Source organism: Hyla sarda, chromosome 8 (genome assembly GCF_029499605.1).
Source record: "Hyla sarda isolate aHylSar1 chromosome 8, aHylSar1.hap1, whole genome shotgun sequence".
Classification (NCBI taxonomy): Eukaryota; Metazoa; Chordata; class Amphibia; order Anura; family Hylidae; genus Hyla; species Hyla sarda.
Genome location: NC_079196.1, coordinates 210391976 through 210407813, shown reverse-complemented (window position 1 = coordinate 210407813; position 15838 = coordinate 210391976). Strand labels below are relative to the sequence as shown.

Below are 15838 nucleotides of genomic sequence, written 5' to 3'. Positions count from 1 at the left end.
CCAGAATCATATTCCTTGTACGAAGTTACAGACCAGCAGAGCTCTCAAGCAGAATCTACCTGGACTTTACTCATGGGACGTCCATATTGTGGACAGGGCCTAAGTGAGCAGACCTGCCGCCCAGACAGTGCTGGCAGCCATTGTGAATGCATGGGTCATTGTGGTTAGTGCAAGACTTAAAGGAGAACTTAAGAAAAAGTGAACTTACGATTATAACTTATCTACAGGATCGGGGATAAGCAGCTGAGGCCAGGTTCACATCACATTTTTGCCATACTGTTTTCAATCCATTTTTCTAAAGAGAACTGGATGGAACAGTATGGAGAAAAAAAAATGAGTTTTTAAAAATGCATACAGTTCTATCCGTTTTATAAAATAACAAATTTTTAATGGGAGGGGTGTTGGGTGGGAACTTCAGGATGCAAATGCGTATGTGTCGACCACAGCTTTGACTTGTTTAAAAACTACTGCAACTGCATACATTTTTTTTAACATGGATGTCAATAGGAAATGCAGATGTATACAGTTCCATATGGGGAACCATATACTTTTTTTTACTATGCGCATTTGCATCCTAAAGTCCACACCCCTTCCATTAAAAAAAACAATTATCAGTTATTTTTAATAAAAATGGACAGAAGTGTGTGCACTGTTAGAAACAGTATATACAGTTTAAAAACTCAGTTTACTTCCCCATACTGTTCCATCAGTTTTTGCCATATGGTTTTCTTTAGAAAAACTCATTGACTAGTATGGCAAAAACGTGATGTGAACACAGCCTGAACGGGGGAAGGCTGACTACTGGGACCTGTCTCCTCAGTGATGCTAGACACACACCCTCCCTGCATTCATTCCTATGGGAGCGCTGGTGATGCCCATGTGCTGTATTCAGGGCGCTCCCAAAGAAATGGAGTGCATACTGCCTGCAGCACACGCTCCTCACTGAGCGCAGGTTCTGTCCCTATGATCGAGGGGTCTCAGTGCTCGGACCCCACAAGATCAGCTACTTATTCCCTATCCTGTGGATAGGGGATACATTTTATTTTTCCCAGTTTATCCTTTAAGAAATGCTAAATACTGATATGATTCCCTCAACTTACCCAATCACCTCTGCTTCATGGAGTGCAGTTCAAATGACCATCCATAGTAAGCAGCTACGTTGCCACTTTCAAAGTGTTTATAAAATGGATGTTGTCAGCACTTTTCAAACTTGGAACCAAAAATCCCCTTAGATTCTAACTGGTTACCGTGGCTTTGATTTTTCCATGTCTGTCGTGTAGATTGACATTATCAAACTGTGGCCCCCTCCAGATGTTGCAAAACTACAACTCCTAGCCTGCCCAGATAGCTTTCACTAGGGAAGCTCCTGTTGAAGGCATGCTGGGAGTTGCAGTTTTGCAACATCTGGAGGGGGCCACAGTTTGGAGACCACTGATGTACATGATCCATATACCATTAAAGGGGTTCTCCGGTGAAATTTTTTTGTTTAAATCAACTAGTGCCAGAATGTAACAGATTTGTAAATGACCTTTATTAAAAATCTTAATCCTTCGAGTACTGATCAGCAGTTGTATACTCCAGAGGAAGTTGTGTAGTCCTTTTCTATCTGTCCAGTGTTCTCTGCTGCCACCTGTCCGGGTAGGAACTGTCCAGAGCAGGAGAGGTTTGCTATGGGGATTTGCTCCTGACATGGACAGAGGTGTCAGCAGAGAGCACTGGGGACAGAACTACACAACTTCCTGTGGTGCATGCAACAGAGAAGTACTGGAAGGCTTAAGATTTTTTTTTTTTTAATAAGTAATGTACAAATCTGTTTAACTTTCTGGTGCAAGTTGATTTAAAATTCTACTGGAGTATCCCTTTAAATAGCTGGCTGCTGTGGCTGTATGGGTAGAACGGAAGCATGGTGGACTCACATGGACAGTTTCCCAAGCAGGGTGCCTCCAGCTGTTGCAAAACTACAACTCCCAGTATGCCCGGACAGTCAAAGGCTGTCTGGGCATACTGGGAGTTGTAGTTTTGCAACAGCTGGAGGCACCCTGCTTGGGAAACACTGTTCTAAGAAATACGAAAGTATAAAATGCATGAAGCTGCTCGGACTTTCCCAGACACTAAAGCTGCAAACACACAGATCAAAAGGACAGCTAAACCTTGTGTGAACGAGAGGGTGGGATGTGCCCGGAGCCGACTTACCCCAGAGGATTCTCAGCAAGCATGAGCAACCGATCCCTGATTTATCAAGTCAGTGCATTGTGTGAGGCAGACTCCCCATATATTACATTCAACGCGAGTTCCTCAATGCCTTGCAGACACCTCAGATAGTCAGTCTGTACTTACAATGTGCCATGGACACTGATGCATGCTCATCGGTGGGGGAGGTCATGTTAACAGAATGTAGACCCCTGCGCAGACAGCGCCCCCTATGTACAGACACCAGCTATACGCCTCAGGACGTGAGATTTAGGTGTCCTTTTGTATAACACATCAGTTTTAGATAAAAACACAGACATGCACAGACAGAGAATGCTCGTCCACAGTGATAGGGGGGGAGGGAGAGGCATAGCTGCGCGGTGGGAGCTCCAGGGCACCCCCCTGTGGAGACGACAAATGTTCTCATCAGTCTTTATACAGGTAACCGGTAGGAGGATGGTTCCACCCCTCCGACTGGTGGAGAAATCAGGATTTACAGCAGCCCGAACCTTTTACTTCCTTCTTGACGTAGTCGTGGAGTTTAAACTTCGGCTCATTGGGAAGCTTCATGGACCGATGCTTCAGTTCCCTAGAAAGAGGAGGAAAAAACACGTAGGCTCGGCGTCAGTCTGCAGAGAGGTAAAGTCAATGGAGAACAGATGTGCAAACGTTTTTGACAGAAGCAAGGGAGGATTTATCATTTTGTTTTGTAAACTTTTGTCACAAAGGATTTGCGCACAGATTTTGCTACCGCTTCGCTCAATGACACCAATTGCGTTGTTTTTAAATGGGTACTCCGGTGGAAAAACAATTCTTTAAAGATCAACTGGTGCCAGAAAGTTAAACAGATTTGTATATTACTTCTATATAAAAATCTTAATCCTTCCAGTACTTATCAGCTGCTGTATGCTCCATAGGAAGTTGTGTAGTTCTTTTCCAGTCTGACCACAGTGCTCTCTGCTGACACCTCTGTCCATTTCAGGAACTGTCCAGAGCAGGATAAGTTTACTATGGGGATTTGCTCCTACTCTGGACAGTTCCTGACATGGACAGAGGTGTCAGCATAGAGCACTGTGGTCAGACTGGAAAGAACTTCACAACTTCTGTAGTATGCAACAGCTGATAAGTACTGTTAGGATTAAGATTTTTTTAATAGAAGTAATTTACAGATCTGTTTTAACTTTCTGGAGATAGTTGAGTTGATATGAAAAATATTGTTTTCCACAGGGAGTACCCCCTTAAGGGTAGGGTCATGCATAACGGATCTGCAGTGTATTTTATGCTGTGGATCCGATGGTGACCCGACCCATAGTGTGCCTCCAGCTGTTGCTGGAGCCGACACAATGTCCGAGTACACTGTGCATGCGTGCGACGACTCTTAGGCCCCTGTGTGGCTGCTCAGAGCAGCAGATTGCTGCTGCGAGCAGGCCAGAGTGGGGGAGGTGGCGGATCTGCAGTGTAAAATACCCTGCGGATCCGTTACATGTGACCCTTAAGCTCCTTTGGCCATGTTCGCACAGCAGGATTTCTGAGCAGAATCAGGTGAAAAAAATCTCGGAAATTCCGTAGCAGCAGAGTCGCTGTTTTCCATAGGATTTTGCTGCACCACGAACAAGGTGGAATATCTGCCGCAGTGGTTTATTTCAGTATAAAAGGGGACAGCGCATTTCGGGGTACGCTTGCACCTTACTCAGGACCTTATAAAAGCACAGTGAGCATCTTTTCCTGTAAGTGAAGCGCGTCTGGGGATCCACTTTCAGGAAGTGATCCAATTTTGACCTAAGGCTTAGTTCACACTGCGGAATCTCTGGGCAGAAAATTTCCACCCGGAGATTCTGAGTGCTAGGACCGTGCGGACACTGCAGTCCCCAATAGACTGCAATGTGTTCCGCGAGTATTTCTGCCTGAAGAATGAGCAACGCCATTCTTCAGGTGGAAATTTTCAAGTGGATTTTCCGTTCACAAATTCCGCTTCACAAATTCCAGTGTGAATTTGTGAACGGAAATCCATTCACTATACTATACATTTTAGTAAGCGGAATTTCTGCCTGCAATTTCAAAGCTGAATTGCAGGTGGAAATTCTGCAGTGTGAACCTAGCCTTACTGTGCTTTTTATGGTCTGAGGAAGGGGCAAGTGTGTGCAGAAATGCGTGGCCCCCTTTTATGATGATATCCCTGAAATGAACGGCTCAACTGTGTCATCTCTGTGGTAACTCTACATAAGACAAACAACAGCAGCGCCTCTGCCAAAGACCTGTTTTTATAAATCCCCCCACTTGATTTTTATTAAAAATGTGTTATGTGGCCTGTCTTAAAATGTAATTAAGGGCATGAATAGGCAGTGAGGGGGGAGAGGGGGCTGTCCACATACCTGTTTAGTATAGTGATCGTCCCCCTATTCCGGAGATATAACGATCTGTACCCATATGATGGTCTAGTTATTCAGTCATATAGGCAGGAACCTCATTATACAGTGTTTAGGCCGAAGCTGAACACACGCCCCTGCCATGTATATGAGGTACACTGCGTTGTATGTTCACCATACTATAAACCGGTAGGTGATCAGCCCCCCCCCCCCCCCCCGCCTTTTCAAAAAAACACCTATATTTTTTTTTCATACAACTATACGGAATCTACACTATTTAAAAAAAAAAAAAAAAAAAACTGCATAATGGAAGGGAAAAATAAGGGCATTTTTTGTGGTGTTTTTTTTTGTTTGTTTAATTTAATTAAAACTAACAAAAATAAAAGTTTCCACTTACTTTGCAATAGCTGTAAACGCCAATTCCACATTCAGTCCGCTTTTGGCACTGGTCTCCATAAATGGCACCCCATATTCCTGCAGGTCAGAATCCAGTCACGTTATACAGTATGGAGGAGTATGAGATATATCTACAGGTCCCTAATGAATGGACGATAATACCCAATAACCCCTCAAACACTGCGGCCTGCCCTAAAACAGCCTCATCCTAAACCACATAGCTGATCCACCACTCGCTCTGACAACGATACCATTTCACATGTTACTCAAAAATGTGACAAAATTTTTTTTTTACAAAACTATAATTTGGAAGCAAAAAGGAAAGTTTTAGCTAGATTCCTTGTGGGAGATTTATCAAAACCTGTGCAGAGGAAAAGTGGCCCAGTTGCCCATAGCAACCAATCAGATCGCTTCTTTCATTTTTGAAAAGGCCTCTGTAAAATGAAAGAAGCGATCTGATTGGTTGCTATGGGCAACTCAGCAACTTTTCCTCTGGACAGGTTTTGATAAATCTTCCCCCATGTCCTTATGTCATTGCTAATTCTGCCTCAGGCCATGTTCACATACTGTGTATATGTATGTATATATATATATATATATAGCATAATTATATTTATGGCCGTTTTTTCAGCAAATTATAGAAAAAACATTTTTTTTGTTTATTTTTGTGTGCGTTTTGAGCGCCCCAATCATCAGCTCAGGCCTAAGACCTGGCTCATATATATCCACCGATTCAGCACAGTTAGGCCTTGTTAACATGGCAACATTTGTGCAGAATGACCAACAGGAAAATTTTTGGTGGACATAGACAGCAATGCATTTCCGAGCAGATTCAGCAAAAAGAATTGACATCTGCGGCAGTCAACTCTTTCGGTGGAGGCCGGAATTGGGATTTCTGCGGCAGATGTTCCCGCCAAAGATATTCCGCCATGTGCAAGGTGCAGAAGAGTCTTATTGAAAACAACAGGACTCTGCTGCAACGGAATTTCCGAGCTGAATTTGTGTTTAATCTTCCGCCGGAATCCAAATCCTCATCGGAAGTTGCTATACGGAACTTCTGAGGCGAAATCCACGGATTATATGTACCATGAACGGCAGATTTATGAAACTTAACAAAAAAAAGTTTGTTGCCCATAGCAACCAATCACAGCACACCTTTCATTTCCTATAGTGCTCTGGTAAAATGAAAGCTGTGCTATGGTTGGTTGCTATGACAACCAAGAGATTCATGAATCTGGCCCAACATTGCTTCCCTAGGCATCCATACACATTACATAAGTGGCGGCCATTTTGGTGGGATCAATCCACTATCTAATGCGTATGAAGGTCTGCCCTGAGGGCATGCTGTTGGGGGAGAGAAGGATCGGCATGTTGAATTTTGACTGGCCAATCCTTTTGTTCTTAAAGGGGTACTCCGGTGGAAAAAAAATTATTTCAAATCAACTGGTACCAGAAAGTTCACACTTGTAAATTACTTATATATATATATATATATATATATATATAATCATCCTTCCAGTACTTATCAGCTGCTGGATGCTCCAGAGGAAGTTGTGTAGTTCTTTTCTGTCTGACCACAGTGCTCTCTGCTGACACCTCTGTCCATGTCAGGAACTGTCAAGAGCAGGATAGGTTTGATATGGGGATTTTCTTCTACTCTGGACAGTTCCTGACATGGACAGAGGTGTCAGCAGAGAGCACTGTTGTCAGATTGGAAAGAACTACACAACTTCCTCTGGAGCATACAGCAGCTAATAAGTACTGGAATGAATGCACTTTTTATATAGAAGTCATTTAAAAATCTATTTAACTTTCTGGCACCAGTTGATTTGAAAAAATTTGTTTAAGGGGTAGAATGTAGCGGATTCTCCTCGGTTCGGGAAAATAAACGCCGATTTGCCGGATAGGGAAAAAGCAGTGCCCGATCCTATTACATTGCTACTGTTGTCACCCACGCTCCTCTGCTGCACATATAGTGCGGGGACAGAATAATGCATTGGTCTTTACACTGTGGACTTCCAGATGTTGCAAAACTACAACTCCCAGCATGCCCGGACAGCCGTTGGCTGGGCCACAGTTTGGAGACCACTGGCATAGATGTCACTAGGCTGCTTCCTCCTCCTCCTCCCCTTTCTCCTGTGGTTACAAAATTACTGCCGGGCCTCCATAAGTGTTAGGCTGGGTCCACACTACGTTTTGTCCCATATGGGAGCGCATACGGCAGGGGGGAGCTAAAAGCTCGCGCTCCCGTATGTCACCGTATGCGCTCCCGTATGTCATTCACTTCAATGAGCCGACCGGAGTGAAACGTTCGGTCCGGTCGGCTCATTTTTGCGCCGTATGCGCTTTTACAACCGGACCTAAAACCGTGGTTGACCACAGTTTTAGGTCCGGTTGTAAAAGCGCATACGGCGCAAAAATGAGCCGACCGGACCGAACGTTTCACTCCGGTCGGCTCATTGAAGTGAATGACATACGGGAGCGCATACGGTGACATACGGGAGCGCGAGCTTTTAGCTCCCCCCTGCCGTATGCGCTCCCGTATGGGACAAAACGTAGTGTGGACCCAGCCTTAGATGGTCGGCCAATCCTGCCAAAATGGCACGTTTGGCCAACTTTATTTTAATGTGTATGACCAACATTTGGGTGACAATAACTAATGCTGCCCTAAAATACCCTACTTGGGTCACCAAGCTTTCCTTGAGTCCAGTGGGTGAAAGTGGTGGCCATATTGTTTTTTTTCCTCAGCTTTACAGAGGCTGTACTGGTGGCCATATTGTTTTTTCCTCAGCTTTACAGAGGCTGTACTGGTGGCCATATTGTTTTTTCCTCAGCTTTACAGAGGCTGTACTGGTGGCCATATTGTTTTTTCCTCAGCTTTACAGAGGCTGTACTGGTGGCCATATAGTTTTTTCCCTCAGCTTTACAGAGGCTGTACTGATGGCCATATTGTTTTTTTTACCTCAGCTTTACAGAGGCTGTACTGAAGGCCATATTGTTTTTTTCCTCAGCTTTACAGTGGCAGTACTGGTAGCCATATTGTTTTTTCCTCAGCTTTACAGAGGCTGTACTGGTAGCCATATTGTGTTTTCCTCAGCTTTACAGTAGCAGTACTGGCCTCCATATTGTTTCTTCCTCAGCTTTCCCAGGTATATATGTATAAAGCAGGACACGTCTCACCTTTGCCAGCCGCTCGCCATCTTCTATCTTGACCACGCGCTCGTGAGTGGAGTCCACCTGTAAGAAGAGCACTCGGGATCACTACAGGACAGGCTGCCGTACACGTTACCCCTCCCCCACCCGCCATGCATTACGCACTGCGAGAAGGGAGTTGTTCTGTGGACCAGAATTTAACTTCACAAGCAAGAATTATGCCCGGGCTCCTGTTAGGAGTGTGAACACATGTTTTATGCATTGCCAGCTTTCAAGTAAATGATGAATATTTAACAGGAGCTAAAGTCTTTTACGACAACAGTCGGGCAAACATGGGCACAAGGGGGAGGAGGGCGATTAAAGGAAACTTGCTCAATTTTTAAGTTGTTGTCACTGTCCAGCTGTCCAACCATTTTTTTTTTTACTTTTCTGATGCCTCTAAAATGAAGCAACTTTGCAGATTGTTTTGATTAAAAAATATCTCCAATAATTTTGTGTAGTTCTTAGTGTCTCCATGACAACAGACTACAAACAGACCCTGTGTAGTCTGATCCAGCAGACATGTCTTACGGTGTCCAAACACCTTCCATGGCAGTCGGCAGAGTGTTCGTACGGCTGACAGCTATGCCTACCGACATCCCAATACATAAAAACGTTCGGAACGGTCAAGCGTTCATGGGTCTTTTATTGGGAGGGGAGGGTGTCCAACATGCGGCTCACCGGAGATCTCCAGTGTTAAAGGGGAACTCCGGTGGAACACAGGTGGGAATACAAATGTTTTCAAATCAACTGGTGCGAGAAAGTTTTAAATGACTCCTATATAAAAAAAATCTTAAAGGGGTAATCTGGTAAAAAAAAAAAAAAACACCTTTTTATTTTTATTTTTTATTTTTAAATCAACTGGTGCCAGAAAGTTATACAGATTTGTAAATTACTTCTATTTAAAAAAAATGTAACCCCTCCAGAACTTATCAGCTGCTGTATACTACAGAAACTACAGAGGAAGTTGTGTATTTCTTTCCAGTCTGACCACAGTGCTGTCTGCTAAAACCGCTATCCATGTCAGGAACTGTCCAGAGTAGGCACCAGTTGATTTGAAAAAATTTTTTTTTTCCCCACCGGAGTACCCCTTTAACTACACTTCAATGCATAAAGCACTGCATCACCAGCATGATGGTGTAGCCTGACATGGTCCACATGAAAATATCTTACCAGAACCGGGGTCGCAAGTCAAGGAGGCTACGTATGACACGGTGTCACTTGCGTGACCCTACTCTGTCGGAGATCTCGGGGGGTCCCCAGTACCGGGACTCCTACAATTAGATATCTTGTCCCTATCCTTCGGAAAAGTGGACTGTTGGTGGGACTTGAGTAATGGGTTGGGGACCTCTAATCTATCAAGGTCTATGTTTAGCAGAGGGTTTGGAGTTCTGTATGACAAAAATAGGTCTCCGACCACCACAAAGATGTTATAAGAAATGAATTTGCTCACGACATTGGACATAAAGGGGTACGCCGCTGCTCACCGATTGGAACAAACTGTTCTGAATGCTGGAGCCGGCGCCGGGAGCTCGTGACATCATAACCCCTCCCCCTCAATGCAAGACTATGGGAAAGGGCGTGACGGCTGTCACGCCCCCTCCCATAGACTTGCATTGAGGGGGCAGGGCCATGACATCACGAGCTGCCGGCTCCAGCGATCGGAACAGTTTGTTCCAAATGCTGAGCAGCAGAGTACCCCTTTAAAGGGGTACTCTGGCGCTTAGGCATCTTATCCCCTATCCAAAGTATAGGGGATAAGATGCCTGATCGCGGGGGTCCTGCCGCTGGGGACCCCTGTGATCTTGCACGTCGCACCCCGTTAGAATCAGTTCCCAGAGCGTGTTCGCTCCGGGTCTGATTACGGTCGATCACGTGGATGGAGCATTGTGACGTCACACTCGGGATCTCCGTGAAGTCTCCGGCATTTTGTGCTGGGCGCTGCTCCTGAGATGTGACGTCACACCCCCTCCCATAGACATGAATGAAGGGGGCGTGGCGTCACGTTCAGAAGCAGTGCCAGAGGCTGCACCGAGATTGTGGGGGTCCCAGAGGCGGGACCCATGCAATCAGACATGTCTAAGGCCAGAATACCCCTTTAAAGCATACCTCTGATGATGGTCCTGATGGCAAGATCTGTTTAAAGTTTGCGGTAACTTCAGAGCCTGAGACTTACCCGGAGACTATGGCGATCAGGAGACGGATTTGCCGGAAGTCTCATAGATTTGTGGTGTCCCAGCACCAAAGGCTGTCCTGTGGGCTACGGCATGGGTGTCGGGTCCACTACAGTGACTGTTCGTTTTATTTAATATGTTCAAGAACCTTATATATGTTTCTCCTATGCACTGTAAGATATGTTATCTGTCTGTGTTATACCTTTAAGAGCAGTGTAAGCCCATGTGACCCTGCCTGCCCAATGGGAACCCCTAAATTGTTAGGTATATACAGTGATCCCTCAACTTACAATGGCCTCAACATAATAGTTTCAACATACAATGGACCATCGTAAATTGAAACCAGACTCAACATACAATGTACAGACAGTCCAGATCAGTGAAACGTGTCAATGGCTGGAAGAACCGACCAATCAAAATGGGCATTCGCTGGTAAAACCCCTGTATTACTGAAGTGTATGCACTGACTGTTGTCTGGTAGTGCCCCCTACAGTACAGGGAGGTATTACATGTTCTGTACTATTTACCTGTATTACTGAAGTGTATGCACTGACTGGTGTCTGGTAGCGCCCCCTCCAGTACAGGGAGGTATTACATGTTCTGTACTCTTTACCTGTATTACTGAAGTGTATGCACTGACTGGTGTCTGGTAGCGCCCCCTACAGTACAGGGAGGTATTACATGTTCTGTACACTTTACCTGTACCAGGGTTAGCTGCTCCTTTGGACACCAGGTGAGGACGACTCCATTACTTTTTTAGGACACTATGTACTGTACAGGACCCTGAAGAAGTGCCTGTCCTCTACATAGACCAGTGTTTCCCAAGCAGGTTGCCCCCAGCTGTTGCAAAACTACAACTCCCAGCATGCCCGGACAGCCTTTGGCTGTCCGGGCATGCTGGGAGTTGTAGTTTTGCAACAGCTGGAGGCTCCCTGCTTGGGAAACCCTGACATAGACAATTATTTACAGCTCCCAGCAGATCTTTCCTACTTTTATATGTAAGGATTTGCTTTATCTATATTAGTTATCTACTTGTTTTTCTTTAATTCTCACATTTTCCTATTTTTGGATGACATTTTGGTGCCTTTAGAACGAATTACCAGGTTTCCATAGAGCTATGGTCTCAACATACAATGGTTTCAACATACAATGGTCGTCCCGGAACCAATTAATATTGTAACTTGAGGGACCACTGTAGTGTAGTGGGGAGGAGTTGGCCCAGTCTCAGTCTATTTCAGCCTAGAGCTGTATGTTGAGTGCAGTGTGGTAAAGAGGCAGTGGCGTGTGGAGAAATCCTGAAGAAGGCCCAAGAACAAATCTCTTCTCAATCCTATCCAGCCATTCTGCAAGTGATCCCCCGTACAGCGGAAAGTCAAGCACTGTCGTAGAAAGTTGTTGGACATTTTCAGAACCCTAGCGGCCTGGAGAATCTTCAGTCTCATATCAAATCAGTATTAATTCAGTGGGTGAAAATCACCATAAGTCCCAGCAAGACAACAGGGCTCCCAAAGGGTTACACTGCATCCTCTCCACTCTGCTCCATACTGTCTGTGTAATACCATCTGGACCCTGCTCATTATAGACAGTTATCCATAACCCGACGTCGGTGTGTTTCTTTACTCCCCGTGTCTGGCCCAGGAGAAGCTGTCTTCACCTCGGACCACATATAGGCTAACAGTGCCCTGGCATCACGAAGTGATTAAGAATTCCTTGCACCCCTCCTGTCACCACAGGTGGGACTTTTGGCAAATACCTATCCTGACTGTGATAGTCTCTGGCTCGGAAGTTGCCGCAAAATTAAAGCAGATATCCTGCAGCTGCGATTACCAAACACGAGCAGGTTTTCTCCTCACCTTATTCCCGAGAAGCATGATGACCACGTCTCTTTGCGCATATTCATGTATCTCTGTCAGCCAGGCCTGGAAATACAAGAGATGAGATATCAATAACCATCATTATGGGAGGGAACTTTCAACTAGTTTTAACTGAGACGAGAAGTCTTAGATCACGCCAAATTTTTACCAACGCACGTTTGAAAACCTGGCGCATCTTACCATTTACTGTTTACTCTTAGGGGGAGATTTATCAAAACCTGTGCAGAGGAAAAGTTGCCCATAGTAACCAATCAGATTGCGTCTTTCATTTTTAACAAGGCCTCTGCAAAATGAAAAGAAGCGATCTGATTGGTTGCTATGGGCAAGTGGGCAACTTCTCTTTTGCACAGGTTTTGATAAATCTCCCCCCTTAGTCTCCACCACCTTTTAGGTGGTATAGTTAAAGTAAAGTTGTTTTTTTGGTATATACTAGTGACAATTTGGCACAATTTAAAGGGGTACTCCACTGCCCCAGTGTCCGAAACATTTTGTTCTGAACGCTGGGTGCAGGCTACTGGGGTCGTGACGTCATGCACATGCCCCCAAGTGATGTCACGCCTTGCCCCCTCAATGCAAGTCTATGGGAGGGGGCGTGGCAGCCGCCACGCCCCCTCCCATAGACTTGCATTGAGGGGGTTTGGCGTGACATCACTAGGGGGCGTGTGCATGGCGTCATGACCCTCGCTGACTGCACCCAGGGTTCGGAACAAAATGTTCCAGATAATGGGGCAGTAGAGTACCCCTATAAGCCCCTTTCCTGCTCTTTATTTGAGGCCACACATCTTTTTTTTCTTCTTTATTTTTTTTATTTTATTTTTTTCATTTTTTCCAACCAATCTGACTTAATTTATACACAAACAAAAAAGTTTCAGTTCTGAACTTATCCCCCATTGTCTCAGACCTCGTTTACATTGCCGTCAGACTCCGCTATTCGGAGTTCTCTCGGCAATCCGGCCAGAAGTCTGTCTGGGCATGCTGGGAGTTGCAGTTTTGCAACAGCTGGAGGCACATAGGTTGGAAAGCACTGCTCTAGGCCTTTCGCCGTGAAAGTATATAAAGAAATGAATCAGCGCAGAGCATATGAATCACGCGTACGGTGATTTCACTTATCTGTGATACCTGCGCAGTACAGACATTACTGGAACGGTGACAATAAACATCCATTAGCGGCTACCGTGATTCCAAGGAAACGTCCTCTACAGGCGGCTGTTTTGTACGGGTTTCGCACATACGTTATCTTAGGCGCTGATGTATTCCATCACACCCTTCCAGTGATATACCGGCTTAGTAAGAGCCGAAATGAGAAAACCTGCTTAAATCTGGGAAATTAGCAAATAATCTTTCCCTGTTTTCGGCAGATGGTGTTAGATCAAAAGCATTTCGTCCGATACCCTATCGTCCCACGCACACTACGGATTTTTCTGTAGACCCTTGTCTATTAGCCGGAGCGTAGGGTAGCTACAAAAAGGGTCCCTCGCTCTGTTCTCACATTTGAAGGCGTATTCTAAAGAAATACATTTTTGTTCAATTCAACCAATGCCAGAAAGGTATACAGATTTGTAAACTTTACGTAAAAATCGTATTTCTTCCAGTACTTATCAGCTGCTGTATGCTCCAGAGGAAGTTGTGTAGTTGTGGAGTAGGAGCAAATCCCCATAGAAAACCTATCCTGCTCTGGACAGTTCCTAAAATGGACAGTGGTGTCAGCAGAGAGCACTGTGGTCAGACTGGAAGGACTACATGACTTCCTACATGACTTAGCTCCATATGGACATGATGACATCACACAGTTCCCCCATTTAGACATTATGACATCACACAGTTCCTCCATATAGACATGATGACATCACACAGTTCCTCCATATGGACATGATGACATCACACAGTTCCCCCATATAGACATGATGACATCACACAGTTCCTCCATATAGACATGATGACGTCACACAGTTCCTCCATATAGACATGATGACATCACACAGTCCCTCCATATGGACATGATGACATCACAGTTCCTCCATATAGACATGATGACATCACACAGTTCCTCCATATAGACATGATGACGTCACACAGTTCCTCCATATAGACATGATGACATCACACAGTTCCTCCATATAGACATGATTACATCACACAGTTCCCCCATATAGACATTATGACATCACACAGTTCCTCCATATGGACATGATGACATCACACAGTTCCCCCATATAGACATGATGACATCACACAGTTCCTCCATATAGACATGATGACGTCACACAGTTCCTCCATATAGACATGATGACATCACACAGTCCCTCCATATGGACATGATGACATCACACAGTTCCTCCATATGGACATGATGACATCACACAGTTCCTCCATATGGACATGATGACATCACACAGTTCCTCCATATAGACATGATGACGTCACACAGTTCCTCCATATAGACATGATGACGTCACACAGTTCCTCCATATGGACATGATGACGTCACACAGTTCCTCCATATAGACATGATGACGTCACACAGTTCCTCCATATAGACATGATGACGTCACACAGTTCCTCCATATAGACATGATGACGTCACACAGTTCCTCCATATGGACATGATGACATCACACAGTTCTTCCATATGGACATGATGACATCACACAGTTCCTCCATGTGGACATGATGACATCACACAGTTCCTCCATGTGGACATGATGACATCACGCAGTTCCTCCATATGGACATGATGACATCACACAGTTCCTCCATATGGACATGATGACATCACACAGTTCCTCCATATAGACATGATGACGTCACACAGTTCCTCCATATAGACATGATGACATCACGCAGTTCCTCCATATGGACATGATGACATCACACAGTTCCTCCATATGGACATGATGACATCACACAGTTCCTCCATATAGACATGATGACGTCACACAGTTCCTCCATATGGACATGATGACGTCACACAGTTCCTCCATATAGACATGATGACGTCACACAGTTCCTCCATATAGACATGATGACGTCACACAGTTCCTCCATATAGACATGATGACGTCACACAGTTCCTCCATATGGACATGATGACATCACACAGTTCTTCCATATGGACATGATGACATCACACAGTTCCTCCATGTGGACATGATGACATCACACAGTTCCTCCATGTGGACATGATGACATCACGCAGTTCCTCCATATGGACATGATGACATCACACAGTTCCTCCATATGGACATGATGACATCACACAGTTCCTCCATATAGACATGATGACGTCACACAGTTCCTCCATATAGACATGATGACATCACGCAGTTCCTCCATATGGACATGATGACATCACACAGTTCCTCCATATAGACATGATGACATCACACAGTTCCTCCATGTGGACATGATGACATCACGCAGTTCCTCCATGTGGACATGATGACATCATGCAGTTCCTCCATATGGACATGATGACATCACACAGTTCCTCCATATGGACATGATGACATCACACAGTTCCTCCATGTGGACATGATGACATCACACAGTTCCTCCATATGGACATGATGACATCACGCAGTTCCTCCATATGGACATGATGACGTCACACAGTTCCTCCATATGGACATGATGACGTCACACAGTT

The 15838-nt window shown here is 44.9% G+C and overlaps 1 protein-coding gene across 2 annotated transcripts in view; it reads right to left on the bottom strand.

Annotated features, from left to right (window-relative positions):
• Window positions 1-1796: 1796 nt before the first annotated feature.
• RAB26 (RAB26, member RAS oncogene family) overlaps window positions 1797-15838 on the bottom strand; it is a 303737-nt gene continuing 289695 nt past the window's right edge. For both annotated transcript variants that reach the window (XM_056537152.1, XM_056537153.1), the window contains exons 6-9: window positions 12172-12237; window positions 8133-8189; window positions 4954-5030; window positions 1797-2779 (exon numbers count right to left, since the gene is read on the bottom strand). In XM_056537152.1, coding sequence (XP_056393127.1) covers window positions 2677-2779; window positions 4954-5030; window positions 8133-8189; window positions 12172-12237 — 303 coding nt within the window. In that variant the 3' untranslated portion in view covers window positions 1797-2676. The remainder of the gene's footprint in view (window positions 2780-4953; window positions 5031-8132; window positions 8190-12171; window positions 12238-15838) is intronic.